This window comes from Erinaceus europaeus, chromosome 4 (genome assembly GCF_950295315.1).
Source record: "Erinaceus europaeus chromosome 4, mEriEur2.1, whole genome shotgun sequence".
NCBI lineage: Eukaryota > Metazoa > Chordata > Mammalia > Eulipotyphla > Erinaceidae > Erinaceus > Erinaceus europaeus.
In genome coordinates this window covers 69,226,048-69,251,195 of record NC_080165.1, presented here as the reverse complement: position 1 = coordinate 69,251,195, position 25,148 = coordinate 69,226,048, and the positions used below count along the sequence as shown (strand labels likewise).

Here is a 25,148-nt window from a genome sequence, read left to right as displayed (position 1 = left end):
TGCATGTTATCTATGGGGCTCAGGCAAAAATTAGTAAAGTCATGGGTCCCTTAGAATATACCTAAAATAGACTTTCCAGCTTCTTCCAATATAAAGATCCCAAATTTCATATGCTGTATTCTTACCTTTAGGTTCCTGATTATTAAGCAATTTGTCCTGCTTTATATCTTAATGGTTTTCAGCCACCGAATTGCAAATGCTACCATGACACCAAACTGACTTCCCTGGACAGACTACCTCACCAATATGTCCTGGAACCCCACCTCTCCAGAGCCCTGCCCCACTAGGGAATGGTAGAGACAGGCTGGGGGTATGGATTGAACTATCAACGCCCATGTCCAGCGGAGAAGCAATTACAGAAGCCAGACCTCCCACCTTCTGCACCCCATAAGGGTGCATACTTTGGTCCATACTCCCAGAGGGATAAAGGCTAGGGACTCTTCCAGTGGTGGGGGAGAATATATGGAACTTTGGTGGTGGGAATTGTACCTCTCTTATCCCATAATCTTGTTGGTCACTGTAAAATCACTAATAAAAATAAATAAATAAAAAATTTTTTAAAAACTTTGGTCCATACTCCCAAGGGGGTAAATGTTAGGGGAAGATGACCAGAGCGCTCTGAACTCCAATTCCATCAGGACCCAGAGAGAGAAGAGGCTCAGTAGGTGTGACTTAGGAAGAGAAGGCAGGACCACAGGGAAAAAGGGGAGGGGGCAAATAAATATATAGATATAGATAAGTCGTTATAGAAATAATAGTCAACCCAAATCTGTGATCGTGGAAGAACTACTGCAGTTTCCAGTGGAGGGAATGTGAGACAAAGAACTCTGGTGGTGGGTAAGGTGCGGAATTATACCCATTATCTTATAATTTTGTAAATCAGTATTAAATCACTAATAAAAGTTCTCAGCACGTAATATGCTCTGACAAACATTTCCTTAATGCCGAAGAATACAGGGTTTACTATATGCTGGTCACTGGACTAGGCCTATTCCTAATGGACTCTTTCCCAGTCACTAGTACCGGAGTCCTCCAAACGCCAGGGGCCGCTGTAGGAAAGGCCTGGTTTTCTTCCCACAACACCCAGCAACCCCAGCGGTGCCCTTTGACCCAGAGAAGCTGCTGCCCAGAGTTAAGATGGCGGCCTCAGTGGCAGCTGCCGCTGGGCAGCTTCGACGCGCCATTCGAAGGTCGCCAGCATGGCCGGGCCCCAGCTGTCGGCCGCTGTCATCTGGGCCTCCTCCAGCCAAGGCCGCTGCCGTTCGGAACGCCTTCCTAAGCTTCTTTCGGGACCGCCATAGCCACCGGCTGGTGCCCTCCGCTTCCGTGAGACCCCGCGGCGACCCGAGTTTGCTTTTCGTCAACGCCGGCATGAACCAGGTGGAAGGGGTTTCCCCGCCCCTGCGGCGAACAGCGCCACGGGATTGGGCAAAAGGAAGAGGGGCGGGGCTTTGAGGGGGTGCGGAAGGAGTTGGGTTTGAGCAAGACCTGACCTAGGGTCTTTTTCTTCGGGAATGAATTTAGGTCCAGGAAGAGCGGGTGTAGTGGTCCTGGGGACAACCTGTTGGGGAATACCTGACTTCATTTACTCATTCGTTAAATAAAAATGTCATTAGATGTTTATTGAACATACATCATATGCTGGATGATGTTTCACTAAGCGCTTGACTTATGAGTTCCATTTGCCCTTTCTAGACTTCATTTTCGTTTACTTATTTTTTAAATATTTACCTATTGGCGTGATAGAACTAGAGCATTACTTTGGCACATGCAGTGCTGGGACTTCATGCTTGAGAGTCTAATACTTTATCCACTTTGCCAGCTCCTGGGCTGCTAGACTTCATTTTTCATCTGAAAAAATAGGTGAGGAGGGTTGAAAATAGGGTAACCTTAGAGCCTGTCCGAGATCCTTATGAAATACTGGCATTGGGGATGGCAAAATAGCCCACTTAGCTACTGTGCTGCTTTGCCATGTGCGTGATCCAAGTTTGAGCCTGGCCCCCATTGTATTAAAGGAAGCTTTGGTGCTGTGGTGTCTTTCTCTCTCTTTCTCTTTTCATTTACCTGTGTCTGTTAAAAATAAGAACAGGGAGTCGGGTGGTAGCGCGGCGGGTTAAGCGCACGTGGCGAAAAGCCCAAGGACCGGGGAAGGATCCAGGTTCGGCATCCGGCTCCACCTGCAAGGCGGTCGGTCGCTTCACAGGTGGTGAAGCAGGTCTGCAGGTGTCTGTCTTTCTCTCTCCCTCTCTGTCTTCCCCTCCTCTCTCCATTTCTCTCTGTGCTATCCAACAACGACGACATCAATAACAACAACAATAATAACCTCAACAATAAAAACCAACAAGGGCAACAAAAGGGAAAATAATAAATACATATTTTTAAAAATAAAAATAACAATAAAGGGGGCCAGGTGGTAGCACAGCAGGTTAAGAGCATGTGCCGGGAAGCTCAAGGACCTGCCTAAGGATCCTGGTTCAAGCCCCAGCTACCCTTCTGCAGGGGGGGTGGGGGGAGAGTATTGCTTCACACAAGCGATGAAGCAGGTCTGCAGGTGTCTTTCTTTCTCATCCCCTATCTGTCTCCTCTCCTCTCTCGATTTCTCTCTGACCTATACAACAATAACAGCAATGACAACAATAACAACAACAACAAGGGTAACAAGGGCAAAAAAATGGGGAAAATGGCCCCCAGGAGCAGTGGATTTGTAGTGCAGGCACCAAGCCCCAGCAATAACCCTGGAGGCAAAATAATAATAATCATAATAACAATAAATAAATACTGACATCTTGTGTTCTGAACTATGCTTTTCCCTTAACCCATTCTACTAGGAGAGGGTCTCTATTTCCTTATTTTTTAACTCCTTGTCTGACCTACATACAACAGAGATGGTGCCTTCCAGGCTCCCAGGTTGCTCCCTTAGCCCAGACCACACTGCAAGAGGCATAGTCAACCCTATCTGAAATTTTCTCCCTCTCCCCCTTCATGTTTTTGCAGTTCAAACCAATCTTCCTGGGTACTGTGGATCCACGAAGTGAGATGGCTGGCTTCCGGCGTGTGGCCAACAGTCAGAAGTGTGTGAGGGCTGGAGGACGCCACAATGACCTGGAGGATGTGGGCCGAGACCTCTCTCATCATACTTTCTTTGAGATGCTTGGCAACTGGGCCTTTGGAGGTGAATATTTTAAGGTGAGTCTCCAGGAAACCTTGAAAGTAGATCAGTGATCAACCAAGAGCAGTCTCAAGATTATTGCTGTCTCAGCTTGTGGAGTCTGTTTGGGCAGGGTCTCATACCAGACACAGAGACGAATTAAAAGATGATGTGTTTAATAAGAATGTGACTTTCCTAAATGCATTGTAAATTCCTTGAGCACAAGGGCTGTGCCTTCTACCTAATAGCTGGTCAATAATTACTATATGAATAAATGATGAGGTAGTAATACTAAAGTACAAGAATAAGAAATCATCCCAAGCTAACATGGATAGAAGATATTTCATGGAGAAGTTGTACTGAGACTAAAAAGAAAGGAGGGAGGCTGCGAGACAGTGCACCTGGAATCCTGTCTGCTTTGTCATATGCATCATGCAGGTTGTAGCCCAGCCCCTGCCACAGTGGGGAAAGCTTCAGTGCTCTGGTATCTTTCTCTCTGCCTCTCTCTCTCTTTCCCTGTTAGTATTCTATTTGAAAAAGCACTGTGAAACAAAGAAGTCCTTGTAACAACAACAAAATAAATACACAAAAAGAAAGTGGGATCTGGAAGAGAGAGGATGCTTTCTGAACAGTTAAAAAAAAGGGGGGGGGGAGTCCGGCAGTAGTGCAGCGGGTTAAACGCAGGTGGCACAAAGTGCAAGGACGTGTAAGGATCCCGGTTCAAGCCCCTGGCTCCCCACCTGCAGCGAAGTTGCTTCACAGGTGGTGAAACAGGTCTGAAGGTGTCTATCTTTCTCTCCCCCCTCTGTCTTCCTCTCCTCTGACCATTTCTCTCTGTTCTATCCAACAACGATGACAGCAATAACTACAACAATAATTTAAAAAAAGGCAACAAAAGGGAATAAACATTCCAAAAAAAAAAAAAAACGGGTAGTGGTGCACTGGGTTGAGTGCTCATGTTATAATGTGCAAGGATCCAGGAACGTGCCTTCTGTCTCCACCTGCAGGGGTAAATTTCGCAAGTGGGGAGGCAGTGCTATGGTGTCTTTCTTTCTCTCTCTCCTCCTCTCAATTTCTGTCTCTATCCAATAAATATATATGCCTGAGGAACAGAAGTGGTCATGTTGGTTCTGGAAACAAGACAGGTAGTGAAAATGGGTTTGTGTTAAGCTGAGGGCTGAACTCATGCAGCTTGATTGGGACCTTAGTCTCATCTGTCTTCTTCCTCCCCGTGATGGACTTCTGCTACAGGAAGAAGCTTGCAGCATGGCCTGGGAACTGCTAACTCAAGTCTATGGGATCCCCGAGGACAGGCTCTGGGTCTCCTACTTTGGTGGTGACCCAAAGACAGGGCTGGAGCCAGACTTGGAGTGCAGGGATATCTGGCTCAGCTTAGGGTAAGTCCACTTCTCACCCTTTGGGGGAGGGGGGGGCGGCGGGGGGAAGCTTGGGAAAACAGAAGCTATCAGCACTATCCTCAGATTCTCATTACTTTCTAGGGTACTACTTACTATAAGGTCCTCTTGTTATCTTGATGAGCTTGAAGGAGGGGCTGTCATGTTACTAAAAGTCCCAGCTTCTGGGCTTGTCTGTCTTCTTACCATCTACATGACTTTCTTCTCAGGGTGCCTGCCAGGCGTGTGCTTTCCTTTGGACTAGAGGAGAACTTCTGGGAGATGGGGGTTACTGGGCCCTGTGGGCCTTGCACTGAGATTCATTATGACCTGGCTGGTGGAGTGGAAGCCCCCCAACTGGTGGAGCTTTGGAATCTGGTCTTCATGCAACACAACAGGTAATAGGATGCTGAATCCAGAGGAAAAAATCTCTGGTTAGAAGTGAATGAATTGGCAGTTAGAAGACATGCCTCCATTTCTTATAAAAGCAGACACTTAAATTGTTCTTACTTGTGTCAGGCACGTTACACTCTGGTTTCTCTTCAGATCGCATAAATCTTTCACCTTTTACTTGTGTCAGGCACGTTTTGAAAATGGTTTGCAGATAGTAACTAATATTATTATCATTGTTATTATGATTTATAAAGGGTACAATTTCTCATCCTTCTGTGATAGGTGCTTGTACACCACTCCCGCCAACTGCCTAGGTCCCCCTCCACCAGTGTGCATTGGGGCCCTGGTGGGGCAAAGGTGACTTTATCACATAGTAACTGATTTAACACTAGTTTTTTCACATGAGATTTTCAACTTGTTACTGCTATTTCTGATCTCTCTTATCATATGATAGAATTGAACTTAGTCTCTAAAATTTTTCTGCCAGTCTTATTTTTTTAAATATTATATGAATTAATAAGATAAGTAGGAATAGAGAAAAGGAACCAAAATAAGTCTAGTACAAATTTTGTTTATTTACTTATTTATTAAATCAGAGCACTGTTCAGCTCTCAGCTCTGACTTTGGGTGGTACTGGGGACTGAACATGGGACTGTTGGTGCCTCAGGTATGAAAGTCTTTTTGGAGAACTGCTATACTGTCTCCCAGCGCCCCCTTGCCTGCCCCACAGAAATCACTCCTTTTTCCTTTTTTGTCTCTGGGACTTCACCTCTCCAGGCCAATTTTTTTTTCTTTTTAAATATTTATTTATTCCCTTTTGTTGCCCTTGTTGTTTTATTGTTGTTGTTATTGATGTCATTGTTGTTGGATAGGACAGAGAGAAATGGAGAGAGGAGGGGAAGACAGAGAGGGGGAGAGAAAGACAGACACCTACAGACTTGCTTCACTGCCTGTGAAGTGACTCCCCTGCCGGTGGGGAGCCAGGGGCTCGAACTGGGATCCTCACACTGGTCCTTGTGCTTTGTGCCACCTATGCTTAACCTGCTGTGCTACTACTGCCCAACTCCCCTTTTTTTTCTTTCTTTTTTTCTTTCTTTCTTTGTCTCCTTTCAGAGAAAGAGGAAGATTCCACAGCACTGAATTTCCTCCAATACACTCAGGGTCAGGCTCATTATTCATACTCATGGGACCAAGTACACTATCCAGATGAGCTATTTTGCTAACCCCAGGTTACTCTTTATGAGAAAGGACAGGGCCCAACGCATCACTGTCCACTGGTGAGGACTTTCAGGAGGTTAAAGTGGAAGTGGGGGGGAATGAGTTGATACTTCCTACTGGCTCTTCCCACTATCAGTCCCCTTAAATCCTTTCTCATTCCTCTACTCCACTGGGGCACCACTTGATGCTTGTAATCCTGCATGACCATGCACACTTTCCTTGACCAGAGAGGCGGATGGAAGCCTGCAGCCCCTGCCCCAGCGGCATGTGGACACAGGAATGGGCTTAGAAAGGCTGGTTGCTGTGCTCCAAGGCAGACACTCCACCTACGATACTGACCTCTTTTCCCCACTACTTGACGCCATACATCAGGTGAGCCTGCCTTTTGCCTTCTGGGAGCTTCTCTGACCTGCTTATCACCAGCACTCACCTCCATTGTTTTCCATCTTTGTTGAAAACTCAAGCATACTCCCACATATGGGTGAACACTCACAGATCCCAGGCTGTCAAATATAAGAGTAGGATTTATGTTATTTACCTACAGCCTCTCCTAACTCCTTCCTTCATTTATTTAGAAAGTACATGTTGGGCCAGGGAGACAGCATAGTGGCTATGTAACAGACTTTCAAAACAGACTCTTGTTCCAAGCTCAGTTCCTGGTACCACCTAAGCCAGAGCTAAGCAGTGTTCCAGCTAAAGGAAGGAAAGGAGGGAAGGAGAGAAAGAGAGGGGAAATTGTATATTGAATACCTACTGTTTATCACCTCATAGACTGGAACGATGTAATTTCCAACTCATTCTTTGACCAAAGCAAGTCACAAGGCTAGCCCAGATTCAAGGGATGGATAGATTCTGTCCTCTGATGGAAGCTCCTGTAAAGTCACACTGTAAAGTGGCATGCACATAGGGAAGGAAATAATTATATCCTTTTTTTAATTTAATTTATTTTTTTCACAAGAGAGAAAAACCAAAGAATTACTCTGATGTGGCAATACTGAGGATCAAACTCAAGACCCTCATGCTTACAAGTCCAAGAATTCAACACGCACCACCCCCTGGCTGTGGATAGTGGCCATTTTTGCAAGCTGTCTACATGAGAGAGGAAGGCCAGAGTCAAACCTTATATAGGACCTTAAAATCCAAAGTCAGGGAGGTCAGGCGGTAGCGCAGCAGGTTGAGCACACGTGGCACAAAGTGCAAGGACTGGCATAAGGATCCCGGTTCAAGCCCCCGGCGCCCTACCTGCAGGGGAGTCACTTCACAGGCGGTGAAGCAGGTCTGCAAGTGTCTGTCTTTCTCTCCCTCTAATAACCACAACAAGGCTACAGCGAGGGCAACAAAAGGGGGAAAAAGTGGTCTCTAGGAGCAGTGGATTTGTGGTGTAGGCACTGAGCCCCAGCAATAACCCTGGAGGCAAAAAAAAAAAAAAAAAACCAAAGTCAGGTGGCCAGGGAGATAGCACAGCAGTTGTGCAGAGAACTTGCATGCAAGAGATCCCATCTTCAGCCTCAGCACCATCACTAGCCAGAGCTTAGTATTATTCTGGTTAAAAAAACAAGGAAAAAATAACATCTAAAGTGGGAGTTCTGATGTGTGTAGTAAGAAAGTTTCTGAAGGGAGAGGGACATGATCTGACTGGGATGTTTGAAAGGCCACTCCTGTTGCTGTGTTAAGGCTGGGTTGTAGGGAGATAACATCAGAAGCTGCGAAACCATTTGGGAGGCTAGTATTATACTCTAGGGGAAAAAGAGTAGGGCTGGGCTTAGGCTTCCAGCAGTGGAAAAATGTATGTTGATTTGTGAGTTGTCATGAGGATTGAAACAAAAGACCCTGCTGGGTTGGGTGGGGAGGAGAAAGAAAATCAAGACTCATGTTTTTTTTTTTGAGCAGTGCAGTGAATGGCAGAACTGTCTTTTGAGGGAGAAACTTGAGGAAGAGACTGGTGTGGAAGCTCAGGAACCAAGCACTCTCCCTCATGCCCTCACACACTCCCTCTCTGCAGCCATAAAGTTTGTAGAGGCTGTCGAGGGTGGTGGTGAGTACCTGAACTCAGACCTGGTTCAAATCGAAGATCTGCACCCAATAAGTTATGTGACCTTATATCACTTAGCTGCTGAGAGCCTCAGTTTTCTCTTTAAAGTGAGACTAGTAATACTTTCCAGATTAGACTCTTCAGGGAATAGATATATTATTTAATCATGTGTGCACATACACACAGATTTTTTTTTCTGATTATTTTTTATTGGGGGTATTAATGATTTACAGTCAACAATAAAATACAGTAACAAAGTTGGGCGGTAGCATAGCAGGTTAAGTGCAGGTGGCGAAAAGCACAAGGACCGGCATAGGGATCCCAGTTGAGTCCCCGGCTCCCCACCTGCAGGGGAGTTGCTTCACAGCAGTGAAGCAAGTCTGCAGGTGTCTATCTTTCTCTCCCCTTCTCTGTCTTCCCCTCTTCTCCATTTCTCTCTGTCCTATCCAACAACAATGACATCAATAACAACAATAATAATAAAACAAGGGCAACAAAAGAGAATAAATAAATATTTTAAAAATATTTTAAAAATACAGTAACAAAAAATAAAATACAGTCGTTTGTACATGTATAACATTTTTCAGTTTTCCACATAATAATTCAATCCCCTCTAGGTCCTCTGATATGTCCAGGGCCTGAACCCTACCCCCACCCCAGAGTCCTTTATTTTGGTGCAATACACCAAACCTGGTTCAAGTTCTGCTTTGTGTTTTCTTATTTGTCAACTTCTTTTATTTATTCATTTATTATTGGTGATTTAATAATAATTAACAAGATTGTGGGATAAGAGGGATACAATTCCACACAGTTCCCACCACCAGTCTGCCATATCCCATCCCCTCCATTGGAAGGTCCCCCATTCTTTATCCCTCTGGGAGTATGGACCAAAGATCTCTACGAGGTATAGAATGTGGAAGGTCTGGCTTCTGTAATTGTTCCACTGGACATGGGCATTAACAGGCTGATCCATACCCTGTCTCTGCCTTACCCAGAGGTAAGGGCATTAACTGGTTGATCATACCCAGTCTGTCTCAGACTGGTAAGGTCATCTGCCCAGGGAAAGTAGACAGGTGTCATGGTAGTATTTTTTTTTTTTTGCCTCCAGGGCTATTGCTAAGGCTTGTGCCTACACTGCTCCTAGTGGCCATTTTTTTTTTCTATTGGTGGTGGTGTTGCTGTTATTACTATTGGTGTTGTATTGTTGGAAAGGACAGAGAGAAATTGAAAGAGGAGGGGAAGACAGAGGGGGAGAGAAAGATAGACACCTGCAGAACTGCTTCACCACTTGCGAATGACCCCTCCCTTGCAGGTAGGAGCCAGGGGCTTGAAATAGGATCCCTGCGCTTCACATTATGTATGCTTAACTCGGTGTGCTACCACCCAACCCCCTCTCTTTCTGATTTATCTCACTTAACATGATTCCTTCAATCTCCATCCAAGATGAGGTGAAGAAGGTAAATTCACCATTTTTAATAGCTGAGTAGTCTTCCATTGTGTATATAGACCACAACTTGCTCAGCCACTCATCTGTTGTTGGACACCTGGGTTACTTCCAGGTTTTGCCTATTACAAATTGTGCTGCTATGAACCCATGTTCATACAGAAATCTTTTTGGATGGGTGTGTTTGGTTCCTTAGGATATATCCCCAGGAGAGGAATTACAGGGTTATAGGGAAGGTCCACTTCTAGCCTTCTGAGAGTTCTCCAGACTGCTCTCCACAGCATACCCCAGTTCAGATAGTAAGCTCAATGTGTGATCACAGCTATGATCCTTGCTGATGCTGGATACAAGCCCCATGAGGGCAGGGACTGGCTCCCATCCATCTTTTGTGCTTCTCCAGCTCTGGCCAGCCTGACAAGACTATTCCAGATGTGGTTGGCTCTTTAGGGATGAGGGCAGATCCTATAGCAGTGACAAAGAGCATCCACCTGGGTGAGGTCAAGCAGGGCCAATAGCCATGTCTCCTCCTCTATTTTCCAGGGCTGTGGGGCACCCCCTTACTTGGGCCGGGTAGGGGCAGCAGACAAGGGGCGCACAGACACGGCGTACCGAGTGGTGGCCGACCACATCCGCACACTCAGTGTCTGCATTGCTGACGGCGTTTCTCCTGGGATGTCAGGTGCCCCGTGAGTCTGGAAGGGCTACAGAGGGGTAACGGCTGCTGGGGATTGTTGGGGGGTAGGAGGGAAGAGATGGAGAAGTGAGTTGAGTTGGCAGGAAGAGGAGAGAGGGCTCTGGGGTAGGAGCATGGCCCGTTACTCAGAGACGGTGAGGGGGTCATATTGGGCTCTGAACTCCTGTAGGCTGGTTCTGCGTCAGATCCTTCGCCGAGCTGTGCGCTTCTCTACAGAGGTGTTGCGGGCACCTCCTGGCTTCCTAGGCAGCCTGGTGCCTATAGTGGTGGAGACACTGGTAAGGGCAGAGCTCCCTTGCTCCTCTAGAGCTTTCTGGGCACATGTTGGGGGGGGAAACCTGCTGCTAAACCCAGATAGTGCCCAGCCGACTCCCCAGCCCCCCACCCTCTGTGTCCAGACCAACACCCTATCAGCTGACTGAGGAAACTTCAGTGGCTTCAGAAGGTGAGAATCTTCAGCGGACCTCTTTGCCCAAGCTGCTGAGCCCTTGACCTTGCCCCCCCACACATACACAAACTTTTTTCTTTTTTACCAGAGCACTGATTAGCTCTGGTTTACGGTGGTATAGGGGATTGAACCTAAGACTTCAAAGCCTCAGGCATGACACTCTGTTTTCATAACCATTATGCTATCTACCCTTGCCCCCCACACACTTCTTGTCTTTCCACCCCATCAGAAAACTGGGGTGACTGACTCATCCAGATCAGTCAGCGGAGCTGAGCCTCCAGGGCAGGTCTCTTCAGCATGGCCCCAGGTGGGGAAGTGAGAAAGGGGGAGGGCAGTGAGCTCCCACACCTCCTTATCCCTCTCTACCTCCCCCTAGGGAGACACTTACCCAGAGCTGCAGAAGAACTCCACCCAGGTACTGGATTTCGGTGGGGGAAGGAGAGCTGATGAGAGGGCATTGGAGAGAGGCTATCCCCCACCCTCAGGCCCACCCTATCCCTGGTTCAGATAGTCAACCTGGTATCAGAGGATGAGGCAGCCTTCCTGTCCTCTCTTGAGCGAGGTCGGCGTATCATCGATCGGACCCTGAAACGCCTGGGGCCTACGGATATGTTCCCTGGTGAGTAGGGTGCCTGACTTAGGAGTACCAAGGCAGGTAGAGAAAGGAGCCCTGGCCAGGACTGCTTCACATGCACCCCTAGCTCCCACCACACACACACACCCATCAGTACTCTTTCTCAACACTCAGTCCCGTTGGCAGTGACACCACCCACTCACTGCCCATTCCCCAGCTGGCCCTGCCCCACCACTGCTTTCTGAGGCTGCCTTCATTCTGGAATCAGCTCCCCTCTTCCTCTGAACCGATGGACAGCAGGGAGGAACCCAGGATATCCCCAGCTCTGGCCTAAAAGCATGAACCCACAGATAACTGACCTCTCTTCTGAGCCACCCAGTGTAGGCTTGTGCTTGACTCCTGGTGGCTCCTGTGCTGTTAGAGAAGCTCTGGCCTTGCTCCTCACTCCTCCCCACCTCCCACTTCTTTTGCCTCCCCTTGTCTTCCTTTTTCAAAGCTGAAGTGGCCTGGTCCTTGTCCATGTCTGGAAACCTGGGGCTCCCCCTGGACCTGGTAGAACTGATGCTGGAAGAGAAAGGAGTGCAGCTGGATTCCGCTGGACTGGCAAGGCTGGCCCAGGAGGAGGCCCAGGTACAGGCTAGCACACCCACCCCTGAGAGGTTTTTTTTTTTAAATATTTTATTTATTCCCTTTTGTTGTCCTTGTTTTATTGTTGTAGTTATTATTGATGTCATTGTTGGATAGAACAGAGTGAAATGGAGAGAGGAGGGGGAGAGAAAGACATCTGCAGACCTGCTTCATTGCTTGTGAAGCGATTCCCCTGCAGGTGGGGAGCTGGGGGCTTGAACCCGGCTCCTTACACCGGTCCTTGCGCTTTGCGCTATGTGTACTTAACCCACTGCGCTACTGCCGGACTCCCCTCTGAGAGTTTTATTGGGATCCATCAGCCCTTCCCCAGGCCTGAGCTCCAGGGGCAAGAGCTGCAGCTGTTGAGGGAAGCAGGAGACTAAGTAGGCTCCGTGCCCTTACCTCAACCTCACTCCCTGTATCCCATAGGAAGGAACACTGACTGTAGTGCACTAGTTTCCTTAGTGCACTAGTTTCCATGGGCTCCTCAGCCAGCCCTGGGTCTCCAGCAGCTAGGCTGAGGGCTCATCCCAGAGAGGGCTGCAGGCTCCCCACAGCTGTACAGCCGGGGCGGAGCTCTAGGGGCTGCAGCCCCATTGTACTGTCCCTGCTCCCTCTCTACACCCACCCACCCCACAGCACCAGGTGCAGCAGGCTGAGCCAGTTCGGGAGCATGGACTGCAGCTGGACATCCATGCATTGGGGGAGCTGCAGCGCCGAGGGGTGCCCCCAACGGATGACAGCCCCAAGTACAACTACTCTCTGCGGCCCAGTGGGGATTATGGTGAGAGCCTGGGTGAGGCAGTGGTCACAGGCTTGCCTCACCATGAGTGACTGGAAGGGACCCCAGGGAGCAAGACTCCCAGCCCTGTGCATTCCCCAGGGTGGCCACCAGGGGTCACTGTGGCCCCAGCTGGAAAGACCCCCAATGTTGGCCTGTGGGCCTTGAGGTTGGGGGCAAAGACCCCCTAGCCCCTACCTAGCACTGATAACCACTCTTGCCCTGACAGATTTCAGTGCCTGTGAGGCCCAGGTGCTCCAGCTGTATACAGAGGATGGGACAGCTGTGGCCTCTGTGGGGGGCGGCCAGCGCTGTGGCCTCCTTTTGGACAGGACCAACTTCTATGCTGAACAGGGCGGGCAGACCTCAGACAGAGGCTACCTGGTACCCGTGGGGCAGCAGGTGAGCATCCATAGGCTAAGCAGCAGAAAGACCCCAGAGCCAGGAAGGGATTCAAGGGCAAGTGCTATGAGTAGTTACCGCAGTACCTCAGCCCCTGTCCTTCCCCCAGGATGTCCTATTCCCAGTGGTCCGGGCCCAGGTCTGTGGAGGCTTCGTTCTGCATGAGGCAGTGGCTCCCGAGTGCTTGCAGGTGGGGGACCGGGTGCAGCTACATGTGGATAAGGTAAGGACCCCGCCCCCAGTATTCTTGATACCCTATGGACTCCTTGCTCCTCCTACTCCCCAGCCCTCACCCAGAACCCTGGGTGACGAAAGTGTTTCAGGCCTGGCGTCTGGGCTGCATGGAGAAACACACCGCCACCCACCTGCTGAACTGGGCACTGCGGCAAACCCTGGGCCCCAGCACAGAGCAGCGAGGTTCCCACCTCAATCCTGAGCGGCTACGCTTCGATGTGACAATCCAGGTGAGCAGAACCTAGAAAGACAGACTCCAAGTGAGGGGGGCAGACTGAAATACACAGGCCTGCAGTGTGGGGAGTTTGGCCATCCAAGGGCCCGGGCTCAGTGTCACTCAGTCACTATGGGACCTGGAGCAGATGTCTTCCCCTCAGCGAAGGTCTGGGCTAAGGGGTGTCTGCAGCCTCCCTCCCCTTCCAGCCACCCAGCTTCCTTGTGTCTGCTGACACCCAAGCCACTGTTGCTAAAACATAGCTGCTGTTTCCCTTTCTCTGTCGTCCCATCTCCCTCACCTCCTTGCTCATCTGCCAGAAGTACTGACTAGATCCCATTTCGCCTGAGTACTGTTTGCTCCTGAATCTCACCAGCCCCTGGTGCTGGGGCCACCCCTATGAGTCCCTTGAGTGCAAAGCCTTTATTTGCTGTTTCTCCATCTGCTTTTTAGTGCTCAAGAAAAGCTTTACAACTTCCTCCCAATAGGCCTGACTCTCAGATAATTCTCTAAGGAAATGAACTCTCTGCCCCTCAGCCAGAGAGACAGCACAGCTACTAAAGCACCAGACTTTGATACCCATCTTTTTTGAAGATCTCACCAAGTTCAATCCCTGGCACCACCATAAGCCAGAGCTGAGCAATCCTCTTATCGCTCTCAAAAAAGATATAACTATATCAAGTGGCTCAAAGTGCAAGGACCGGAGTAAGGATCCCGGTTCAAGCCCCCAGCTCCCCACCTGCAGGGGAATCACTTCACAGGCAGTGAAGCAGGTCTGCAGGTGTCTCTCTTTCTCTCTCCCTCCCTGTCTTCCCCTCCTCTCTCCATTTCTCTCTGTCCTATCCAACAACAATGACAACAATAATAACTACAACAATAAAACAACAAGGGCAACAAAAGGGAATAAATAAATAAATAAAATAACTATATCATTAAGAGACTTGTTGGGGGCCAGGCGTTGGCGCACCAGGTTAAGCACACATAGTACAAACCTCAGGGACCTGAGCAGGGATCCCAGTTCAAGCTCCCAGCTCCCCACCTTCAGGGGAGTTGCTTCACAGGCAGTGAAGCAGGTCTGCAGGTGTCTGCCTTTCTCTCCCCCTCTCTATCTTCCCCTCCTCTCTCCATATCTCTCTGTCCTGTCCAATAAATGGAAAAAATGGCCACCAAGAGCAGTGGATTCATAGTGTAGGCACTGAGCCCCAGTGATAAGTCTAGAGGCAGAAAGAGAGGAGAGAATTGTCTGTTTCTCCAAAATGTTTTAACTAGACTATATATATATATATTTATATATATATATATTTTTTTTTTTTGGCCTCCAGGGTTATCGTGGGCTCGGAGCCATTTTTTCCTTTTTTTTTTTTTTTATTTCTATTAAATAGTACATAGAGAAATTTAGAGGGGATGGGGAGGTAGAGAGGGAGAAAGAGAGAGAAAGGTGAAGTCACCTCTTATGAAGCTTCCCCCTGCTGGTGGGAGCTGTGGTGGAGGGCTTAAACTGAGGTCCTTGGGCATGGTAACATTTGCACTTAACTAGGTGCACCACAACTCAGCCCCTGATCCTCAAATTTTTTTTTTTTTTTTTAAGATTTCCTGATTCGGGAGTTGGGTGGTAGCACAGCAGGTTAAGCACACGTGGTGCAAAGCGCAAGGACAGGCTTAAGGATCCTGGTTTGAGCCCCCGGCTCCCCACCTGCAGGAGATCACTTGACAGGTGGTGAAGCAGGTCTGCAGGTGTCTGTCTTTCTCTCCCCCTCTCTGTCTTCCCCTCCTCTCTCCATTTTTCTCTGTCCTATCCAATGATGACAATAATAACTACAACAATAAAACAAGGACAACAAAAGGGAATAAATAAATATTTTAAAAAAAGATTTCCTGGCTCATTAGATATTAAGAAAAAAATCAAAACATCACCAGATCAAACTCAAGACCTTAGTGCTTCATCCACTATGCCACTTCCTGGGCACTGTTCCTCAAATCTGTTGAGCACTTGTTAGATGCTCGTCATTGAGTCAGAGCCTGGGAAGAGTTCAGGGAACATGGCCTGCTTTGTGACACACCAGTCTACAGACATGGGACTGACTGTCATCTGCCCATCCCCCCTCTGGCTCTCCCCTCCAGGCGCCCCTGACCCCAGAGCAGCTCCGGTGCGTGGAGGACACCGTGCAGCAGGCTGTGGAGCAGGATGAGGCCGTGTACATGGAGGAGGTGGCCCTGGAACTCACGGCCCACGTCCCTGGCCTGCGCTGTCTGGATGAGGTGATTTGGGGAAGCTCCTGTGATGGGGCTCCGTGGCAACACACCCCACCAGCTGACACACCTGTCCCTGCTCTCCCTCAGGTGTATCCAAACCCTGTGCGGGTGGTGTCCGTGGGGGTGCCTGTGGCCCAGGCCCTGGACCCAGCCTCCTCAGCTGCACTGCAGACTTCTGTGGAGCTGTGCTGTGGGACGTAAGTTGATGCAGAGGCCCGGCATCCCTGCCTAGCCTGGTCTGGAGCTCAAGCTGCTCTTTCTTTTTCTTCTCCATCATCCCCCTGACCTCCTCCTCCTCCTCTTCCTCCCTCTGCCCACAGGCACTTGCTCCGCACAGGGGCAGTGAGGGATCTCGTCATCATTGGGGAGAGGCGGCTCACCAGGGGCACCACACGCCTCCTGGCTGTCACCGGGGAACAGGCCCAGCAGGTGGGCACCCCATGTACCTGGCACAGGGTAGGCTGCTGGGGTGGGGGGAGCAGACAGGAGACACATAGGCACTGAGATGCAAGGAGCCAGTGTTCATATGTGAATAGAATCTGCTGCTTTGACTAGTCCTGACTGTTAGGTGTTTCTGACTTGACCCTGTCCAAGAGTGTATTGAGAGCCCAGGTCCTAAGAAGCCAAAGTCAGCCAGGCAGCCCTGACCATCCTGTCTCTCCCCACCCCCACCCCCGCAGGCCCGAGAGGTAGGCCAGAGCCTGACCCAGGAGGTGGAAGCAGCTGTGGAGCGCTATAGTCGGGGCAACCAGGATGTGGCAGAGGCGCAGAGGCTGTCCAAGGACATAGGACGGCTCTCTGATGTGAGGGCCACCCCCACCATGATCTTCCCTGGCTTCCCCCACCTCTCCCCATCTCCCCAACATTCCCGGTGGACTCCCTCTGACCCAGCTGATTGTTATTTGTCTCTGGGGTAGACGTGGTCCCTTCCCTGGCCCCTGCTGGCCCTGGCCTCAGATTCTTGGGCTCAGCAAGGGGCCAAGATGATGAACTACCTCTGACCCTAGGCTGTGGACACCGTCATGATGCCCCAGTGGCAGAGGCGGGAGCTTCAGGCCACACTGAAGGCACTCCAGCGGCGCAGCAACACTGTGATCCGGAAGCTAGAAGTGGGGCAGGTGAGAGGAGGCTTGGCTGCACTCATACCAGGCACTGAAACAAGGGTAGTCACATTCCAGAGTGCAGATGAGAAGCTGCCAAGGGTGGGGAGCCGGTCCTCCCGCTCCTGCCAGCTGGAAGCCATCAGCAGGCCATTCCCTCACTTCTCTCTCTCTCTCTGTGCCAAACTGTGTCTCTCCTCTCAACTCCCAAATCTAGCTCAGACTCCTCCCCCCCGCCCCCCCCCCCCCGAAGCTGACTGGCTTGATTACGCCATTCAACTGTAATTGCTCCTTGATGATAGAGCCACTCCTTCTCCCCACCACCTCAAAGTCCATCTGTGCTCCAGCCTCAGTCCTTTCACCTTCAGCAACCTATTTCTAGGGGCCTGGAGCTATGATGGGAGGCAAGAGGCAAAGGAAGAGAGGAAGGACACTGGTGGCACCCATTAAAAAAGAGGTCAATCCAGATAGAACCCCTGCCAGCACCCTCAAAGCCAAAGACCTTTGCAGGAGGAGGAATAGAGTGGGTTTTCAGACTGGCGCTTAGCTCAGAAGCGGGGACCAGTCTGACAGCCTGACCCCTCCCTCTGCTGTCCTTCCTGCTCCTCCTGACCCCTGACCTCCCTCTCCCCATCCCCACTTCCAGGCTGCGCAGAAGACACAGGAGCTACTGAGGCAGCACTCAGAGGGCCCGGTGATCGTGGACACCATTTCTGCTGAGTCCCTCTCGGTGAGTGCTGGGGTAGGAGGGAACCCCAGAATCTTGGAAGGGGAACACCCTAAGATGTAGCTGGGTGAGCTAGCTACTGTGTCACCCCCTGCCCTCCCTTGCCCAGGTGCTGGTGAAGGTGGTGCGGCAGCTGTGTGAGAAGGTGCCTAGCACATCTGTGCTGCTGCTCAGTCCCCAGCCTGTGGGGCATGTGCTTTGTGCCTGCCAGGTGGCCCAGGTGAGGAAAGTGAGGGGCAGCCCCCCACCCATCTCCTGATTCCACCCCCAGACGAGGAAGCCAGAGCTAATTAGAGATGATCTATAAGGACACCCAAGGACAGGACTAGAGCAGCCTCCTTGTCCCTAACTATGACACACACCACTAGACAGGGCACCCTGAAATCCTTTCACATAACCACCCTACTCCAGGCTTCACAACCCTTGCAAACAAGTAGACACACATCAGCCTTCACACACATCTCCAGCCCAGCCTTGTTGGCTCACTCAGTCACCCCCACCATGTGCCTGTCTAGGGAGGGTTGTCAGTCACCCTGACTCCACTCTTAAAAGATACAGTGAGGGGGCTGGACGGTAGTGCAGCGGGTTAAGCGCACATGGCGCAAAGCACAAGGACCAGCGTAAGGATCCCGGTTCCAGCCTTCGACTCCGCACTTGCAGGGGGGGTCGCTTCATAAGCAGTGAAGCAGGCTGCAAGTGTCTATCTTTCCCCCTCCCTGTCTTCCCCTCCTCTCTCCATTTCTCTGTCCTATCCAACAATGACAACAATAAAAACAACAATAACCACAACAACGATAAAACAAGGGCAACAAGAGGGGAAAATAGCCTCCAGGAGCGGTGGATTTGTAGTGCAGACACTGAACTGAGCCCCAGCAATAACCCTGGAGGTATAAAAAAAAATTAATTTTCATAACTGGATGAGGGATTTTCCGGGAATAGGTACACTTTGCAGAGCAAGAATTTGAGGCACTAAAAGTAAGTCCTCACAACAATGTAAAAAAAAAAGATACAGTGAATGTAACTCAATTTTCCACCTGCCCCCCCCCCATAAAGGATGGTGGGAATACAGTGAATGGACAGACTGCTCTGAATTGCTGCCCCTTCTTTTTTTGTCCCTAGGATGCCACACCAGCCTTCACAGCAGAAGCCTGGGCACTGGCTGTTTGCAGCCACATGGGGGGCAAGGCCTGGGGCTCTCGAGTGGTGGCCCAGGGCACCGGAAGCACCGCTGACCTAGATGCTGTCCTCAATATAGCCCGAACCTACGCCCTCAACCAGCTCTGACCCAGGAGCCCCCGGGGACACAAGTGGACTAAAGAGATGGACTAGGCTAGTGCTCAGAGCCTTGACGGAGCCAGTGGAACACACTTGTAGGCTAAAGCTAAGGACTAGACTGGAAGCCAAGCAGCAGAGCCATGGAAAGTTGACCTGAGCCATGTCCTGCTTGGAAAAAAGGAACTGAGATACTGAGAGGGTGGAAGTGAACACACATACAAGGTGAGTATGAGGATACCAGTTCTGGCTGTGATTACTTATTAAACAGTATTTCACAGAGGCTAGGAAGCTCCAGACAGATGTTTTGCTTAATAAAGAGAAGACCATCCCATCCCCAGCAACCTGGAATATGGGTGCCAACTTGGGCACACATACCTATCACCAGCCTGGTCCACCATACTGGGTGGGAAGGCCACCATGAATCCAAATCAGAATGTCCAAGGACGTCTTCATCGTCAGAAGTGCCCCGACAAGTTCTCCAAGGTACACAGAAAGGCCCATCCTAGTCCCGCCCCAGTTCCAGGAATGTCAAGTGAAAGTCACTATGGGGGCAGACCCTTGCTGCTATCCCTTATCTCATTAATGATGACTTTTTAATGAAGACCCTGCTGTTTTTGTTGCTAAATTGAGCAACAGCTACTAATCAGTTGCTGAAAATGTGTCATGAATCCAGCAGATAGTCCTGCCCTTGTGAACTTACTTTAGTGGGGAAATGGACAATAAAGAGAAAGAATGTCAAATAGTGCTGTCTTTCCCCTCTGTCTGTCTACCTGTAAAAGAGGGGAAAGAGGGGAACAGGATTGGGAGGGTAGGGTAACATCTGAGCAAATACCTGAGTGGGGAAGGTGTGAGCTCCATGGATGTCTGAGGGAAGAGCTGGAACCAGGGCCCTTAAGTGAAGGGGAGGGAGAATGAAGAGGCTCAGTGACCTGAGAGGGTGATGGAGTAAGAGAGAGGGAGCCAGAGCAGCTCTACTCTTTGTAAAGCAAGTGGCACTGCACCTTTGCCAAGCCTGAGCTAAAACTGGGAAACAGTTGAGAGCAAGAGGAAGCCAAGGCATGGAGGGCAGCCCCTATCCTCTGCCTGAATGGTGCTACTGAGGACCAAGTCAGATGCTGGAACTCCACTCCTGTCCGCAAATCTCTTAAGAAAAGGCAGGGAGACTCTCACGCTTGAGGCTTCAAAATCCTGGGTTCAGTCCCCTTCACCACCATAAGCCTGAGCAGTGTGTTCTTCTTCTTCTTCTAGCGTTTGCTTTGCCATTCTTCCGTAGCCAGTCAACAGGTCAGGTTGAAAGCTGTCAGGAGCTGCTTGTTGCTGGCTTTGAAAGTGACTGGGATCCATGTGGATTCAGTCGGCTAGGAAGGATCGTCAGTTTCCCCAATGAATGGGTACTCAGGGGATGCACCACGAGAAGGTCAATCCAATGCTCTGATAAAAACAAAGAGAAAAAATTAAAGAAAGATCAACTACTAGTAATCAGTAGCACTGAATTTCTTTTATTGGATTTTATTTTATTTTTAGGTAGAGACAGTGAAGGCAGATGAGACCACAGCACATCAAAGCTTCCTTCAGTGTAGTGGACCAGGCTCGAACCTATGTCATGAATAATCCAAATGAGCTATTTCACCAGCCCAATATTTATTTACTTATTAATGAGAGAGGAGGGAAGAGAGAGAACCAAAGCATCACTCTGGCATATGTGGTGTCAAGAGTCAAACTCAGTACCTCATGCTTGATAGTCCAACATTGTATTCACTTAGCCACCTCCCAGACCACAGTAGTACTTAAAGCTATGTTCTGCCTCTATAGATAAGCTCCCACCGACCTGGTTGACTCTCCCCTTCTGAAGGACTTTTTTTTTTTAACTAACCACATTCCTGAAGTTGGTCATTGGGAGTGAGGAGGGAGGCAAAAATCCTGTCACCCAGGGGTGGAGGAGCCAGGATTGCCATCAAACTTGGAACTGAAGAAGCTCTGTGGGGGGGGGGGTGTCTTCCTGCCTGGTGCCAGGCATCAGCTTGCTGATAAACTAGAGAAGAGTGGCAGGTGCAACTCAGCGGGATACCCCAACCCAGAGCTTCCTGCTGGGTCTGAAGTCAACAGGAGGCCAGGGTGTGTGTGGGGGGTGGGGGGTTCCATTGCCTTCTGCAACTCCTCCCCACCCCCTTCTGGGAACCCTGTGCTTTTCCTGGCTCCCCTCGCCACTCCCCTGCCCCAGCCCCATTTCAAACAAAAGATAGCAGATAGCAAGCAGGAACACCATCTCAGTCCGGGAGCCCTGCCTGTTTTTGGGACTCCTCATTTTCCCCCACCCACCACCTCCTAAACACGTCTTCCAGGAGCACAAAGTTGGGCCCACGGGGCGCAGCGCAAACCTGGCCAGTGGGCAGGACACCCGGGGCGCCATTGGAGGCTGGGGGGGGGGGCGCGGAAGTGCACGCGGGCCAGGCCCCGCCCCCTAGCAACACGGGCGTCCCTAACTACCGGAGTAGGCAGCCGCAGCACGGCCCCAGGGAAGGCGAGCCCTTCGCTCCCGGAGCAGGTGAGGTAACCTCCGGGGAGAGAGCTCTCAACCCTCAGCAGCCTAGTGAAGGTGCTCAGTCCCCGCTCCCGCCTGGGCGGAGCCGGAAACCCCTCCAGTGCCGGGTCTTGGGGGGGGGGGGGAGCCGGGAGTATCTGCGCGTGCCCCACCGCATGTCTTGTCCTCATATATAAACAGTTGGAGACACAGGGTTACTGTCGAGTAAGAGGAAGGAAACAGAAGGTCAGAGAGAAGAGCAGCCCTACATCCCAAGGCTTCCGGTCTTCTCACAAAGACTAGCCCCTCACCCCCACTGCAAGCCTCCTGCAGGTCAAGAAGCGCCAGGCTGAGCGCACATGTTACAATGCATAAGGACCAGGGTTCGAGGGAAAGCTGAGCTGTGAAGCAAGGTTGCAGGTGTCTCTCTCTCTCTCTCTCTCTCTCTCCTCCTCTCTATCTCCCGCTTCCCTCTCGATTTCTGATTGTCTCTATCAAATAAATAAAGACCAAAAAAGACTGCCAGTACCTCCCTCCCACAATGTGACCGGTTTCCCTTGGTAACAGAGGCCTTGCCAGGCCTCTACCACCCAGGTGGAATGGGGGAAAGACTCACTGGCCTTTGGAGCAGAGCTGCCCTGCTGGCTGCCTCAGTCCAAGGTAGGGATGAAGACAGGAGCAGGGAGGTCAGAATCCCCTTTAAGAAAACAGATCTCAGTGGGCAGGTGCAGGGAGGGGGGCCAGGCCCAGATACTGAGTTAAGTGTACTGGGCCTTTGCCCCTCTTTTCTCTTTTAAAGACATTGATTTACATATTTACAGGAGGGTTACAGGTGAAAGGAAGAATCATAGGGACACTCATGCACCCTCCAACGGGGAATCAAACTCGGGACCTCGTGCACACAAATGGACTGCTCTACCTACTGCACCTTCCTGTTGCTTACCCCTTGTTTTGTAGTTCCACAAGCTAGAGAGATTCTAAGCTAGGGGTGGGGGAGTGACCCCAGGGACGTCTGACTTGGTCATAAATCAGAGAAAATGAAAACAAAGGCCCAGAGCAGAAAAATGCATGGGAAAGGCTCTTTCTAGAGGATCTTGATGAGCAGACACTGACTGAGAAAACAGGGAAGGCACCCATGAAGAAGTGGGGAGAGAGACAGCAGGCGGTAGCAGCCAGCTCATCAAAGCTGAGTCAGCCTAGGGGTGTTCAGGGACACACAGATACCCAAGGGCCTAATGAGGTCCAGACACTTCAGCTTCTGAGTAAGAGGAAGAGAGGTGAGCTGGCTGAGGACCGTGAATGCAATGAGCAGGAAGGGGAGAGGTCTCCCCCTGACCAGTATCTTCCTATTTGGGCAGAGGAGAAGCCTCTTCTCCAAAGTGGTTGGATGTATCTGGAGACTGGAAGGGTGGAGAAGGTCTGAGATCTCCTAACAGGAGAGGATAGACTGGTGATTCAAGTCGGAACAGTACTCAGACTCCAAGGGCAACAAAAGGGAATAAATTTTTTTTAAAAAAATGCATAAAAGGAAGCCCAGGGGTGATGCACCTGGTTGAGTGCACATGTTACAATGCACAAGGACCCAGATTCAATCCCCTAGTCCCCACTTGCAGAGGCAAAGCTTCACGAGTGGTAAAGCAGTGCTTCAAATGTCTCTCACCCGTTCCTTGTCTCCGCCTCCCCCTCTTTATTTCTCTCTGTCTCTATCCAATAAATAAATAAATAAATAAAATATTTCTTAAACAAATCTTCAGAGGCCCAGTGGTGGCGCACCTGCTTGAGCACACATGTTACAATGCACAAAGACCCAGCTTCAAGCCCCCAGTCCCCACCTGCAAGGGGAAAGCTTCAGGAGTGGTAAAGCAGGGCAGCAGGTGTCTATTTCTCTTCCTCTCTTTTTCCCCCTTCCCTCTGGATATCTGGCTGTCTCTATCAAATAAAGATAATAAAGATTTTTAGAAAATAGTAAAAAGAAAGAAACACATATGAGGAAGGCATCTAATATCTTCACGATAATATCAGACACATATCTTGAGTGCTGACCCTGGGCCAAGCCCTGTGTGACTAGCCTCTCACATATTTGCTCCTCTACTCCTCTGGCTCAGCCAACGGAGTAGGGGCCATTAATTATCATCCTCATTTTCCAGATGAAGAAGGGGAGCCTTAGTGGGTCATGTGACTTGCCCGAGGTCTCACAGATGCTAGGGACAGAGTGGAGATGTGACCTACCTCAGGCGGCATAAGTACTGAGTTCTTGGCAAGCTGCTACATTCTCTCCCATTATTCACACACTACTGAGGCCTAGAGTTCAGCATAATGGTTATGCAAAGAGACTCTCATACCTGAGGCTCCGAAGTCCCAGGTTCAATTCCCCACACCAGCATAAGCCAGAGCTGAGTAGTGCTCTGGCAAAAAAAAATAATAGAAAGAAAGAAAGAAAGAAGAGGGGCTGGGAGATAACAGAATTTGATACAGAATGCAAGGTCTGAAAAAAGTCTTCCCCAAAGCACAGCATTATACTAATGGCAATTGAAAAATTAAAATAAAAAACTGGTAGTATCACATAGAAAAATACTTGCATAAAAATACCTTAAAATGTTTTTTTTAAAAAAACAGGGGTAGAGAGGGAGTAAAAGAGGCCATAGCACTAAAGTTTCCTTCAATGTGTTGGGGGTCAGACTCAAATCTTATTATGAGGCTGATGGTTTCAACATACCTTAAAAATGTTATCAGGGACATGTGAAGATTGCTCAGCCTGTTAGAGTACTGCCTTACGTGCCTGAAGCTCCAGAGGCTACAGGTTCAATACCTAGCTGCTCCTCATACCAAAGATAATCAGTTCTCTGCTCCTCTCATGTTTTTTCTCTTTATTCTTCCTCTCATAATAAATAAACAAATCTTGGGGCTAGGCAGTGGCACACCTGATAGAAACTGCACATTTCCGGGGCTGGGTTGTGGTGCACCTGGTTAAGTGCACATGTTACAATGCGCAAGGACCCAGGTTTGAGTCCCCGGTCCCCACCTGCAAGGAGAAAGCTTCAAAAGTGGTAAAGCAGTGCTGCAGGCGTAGCGTTGTGGTCTGGGAGGTGGCACAGTGATAAAACTTTGGACTCTTAAGCATGAGGTCCCGAGTTCGATCCCCTGCAGCACATGTGCCAGAGTAATGTCTGGTTCTTTCTCTCTCCTCCTATATTTCTCATAAATAAATAAAATCTTTTTAAAAAAAATGGTAGAGTCATGCAAGCACTGAACTCCAGCAATAACCCTGGTGGCGAGAGAGAGAGAGAGAGAAGAGAGAGAGAGAGAGAATAGAGAAAGGAAGAAATAGAAAAAAGAAGACAGTAACACCAGACCTTCTGGTGTGGAGCATCTGGAGATGTGGCAAGTTGTACAGGAGGGGAGGGAGGGAGTCCTCCAGAGGCAGCATATTGGAGCAAGAACTGTTAAGACCATACCATGAGAAGAAATGCTGGATCCTAGGACAGTGAGGCTTCATACAGGGAGACAAGGTTCTCCTGTTCCAAAATGTAGCTTTCCACATTTATTTTTATAGAGACAGAAATGGAAAAGAAAGGATGGGCGGTCTGGGAGGTGGCACAGTGGATAAAGCATTAGACTCTCAAGCACGAGGCCTTGAGATCAATCCCCGACAGCACATGTACCAGAGTG

The 25,148-nt window shown here is 49.7% G+C and overlaps 1 protein-coding gene across 2 annotated transcripts; it reads left to right on the top strand.

Annotated features, from left to right (window-relative positions):
• Positions 1-967: 967 nt before the first annotated feature.
• Positions 968-19,698, top strand: AARS2 (alanyl-tRNA synthetase 2, mitochondrial). 2 transcript variants are annotated; one of them, XM_007537382.3, is made up of 22 exons: positions 969-1,380; positions 2,995-3,186; positions 4,400-4,545; positions 4,773-4,940; positions 6,381-6,525; positions 10,170-10,315; positions 10,493-10,601; positions 11,148-11,186; positions 11,279-11,390; positions 11,842-11,975; positions 12,612-12,756; positions 12,983-13,155; positions 13,265-13,378; positions 13,479-13,619; positions 15,725-15,862; positions 15,944-16,053; positions 16,177-16,285; positions 16,537-16,659; positions 16,864-16,974; positions 17,603-17,686; positions 17,793-17,903; positions 18,803-19,698. In XM_007537382.3, exons 1-22 carry the CDS (start codon positions 1,138-1,140, stop codon positions 18,965-18,967), a joined length of 2,958 nt encoding a protein of 985 aa, XP_007537444.1. In that variant the 5' UTR covers positions 969-1,137; the 3' UTR covers positions 18,968-19,698. The 2 variants fall into 2 exon arrangements, with proteins under 2 accessions (XP_060045880.1, XP_007537444.1); XM_060189897.1 differs by lacking the exon at positions 17,793-17,903 and having other exon boundaries at positions 968-1,380.
• The last annotated feature ends 5,450 nt before the right edge of the window (positions 19,699-25,148 follow it).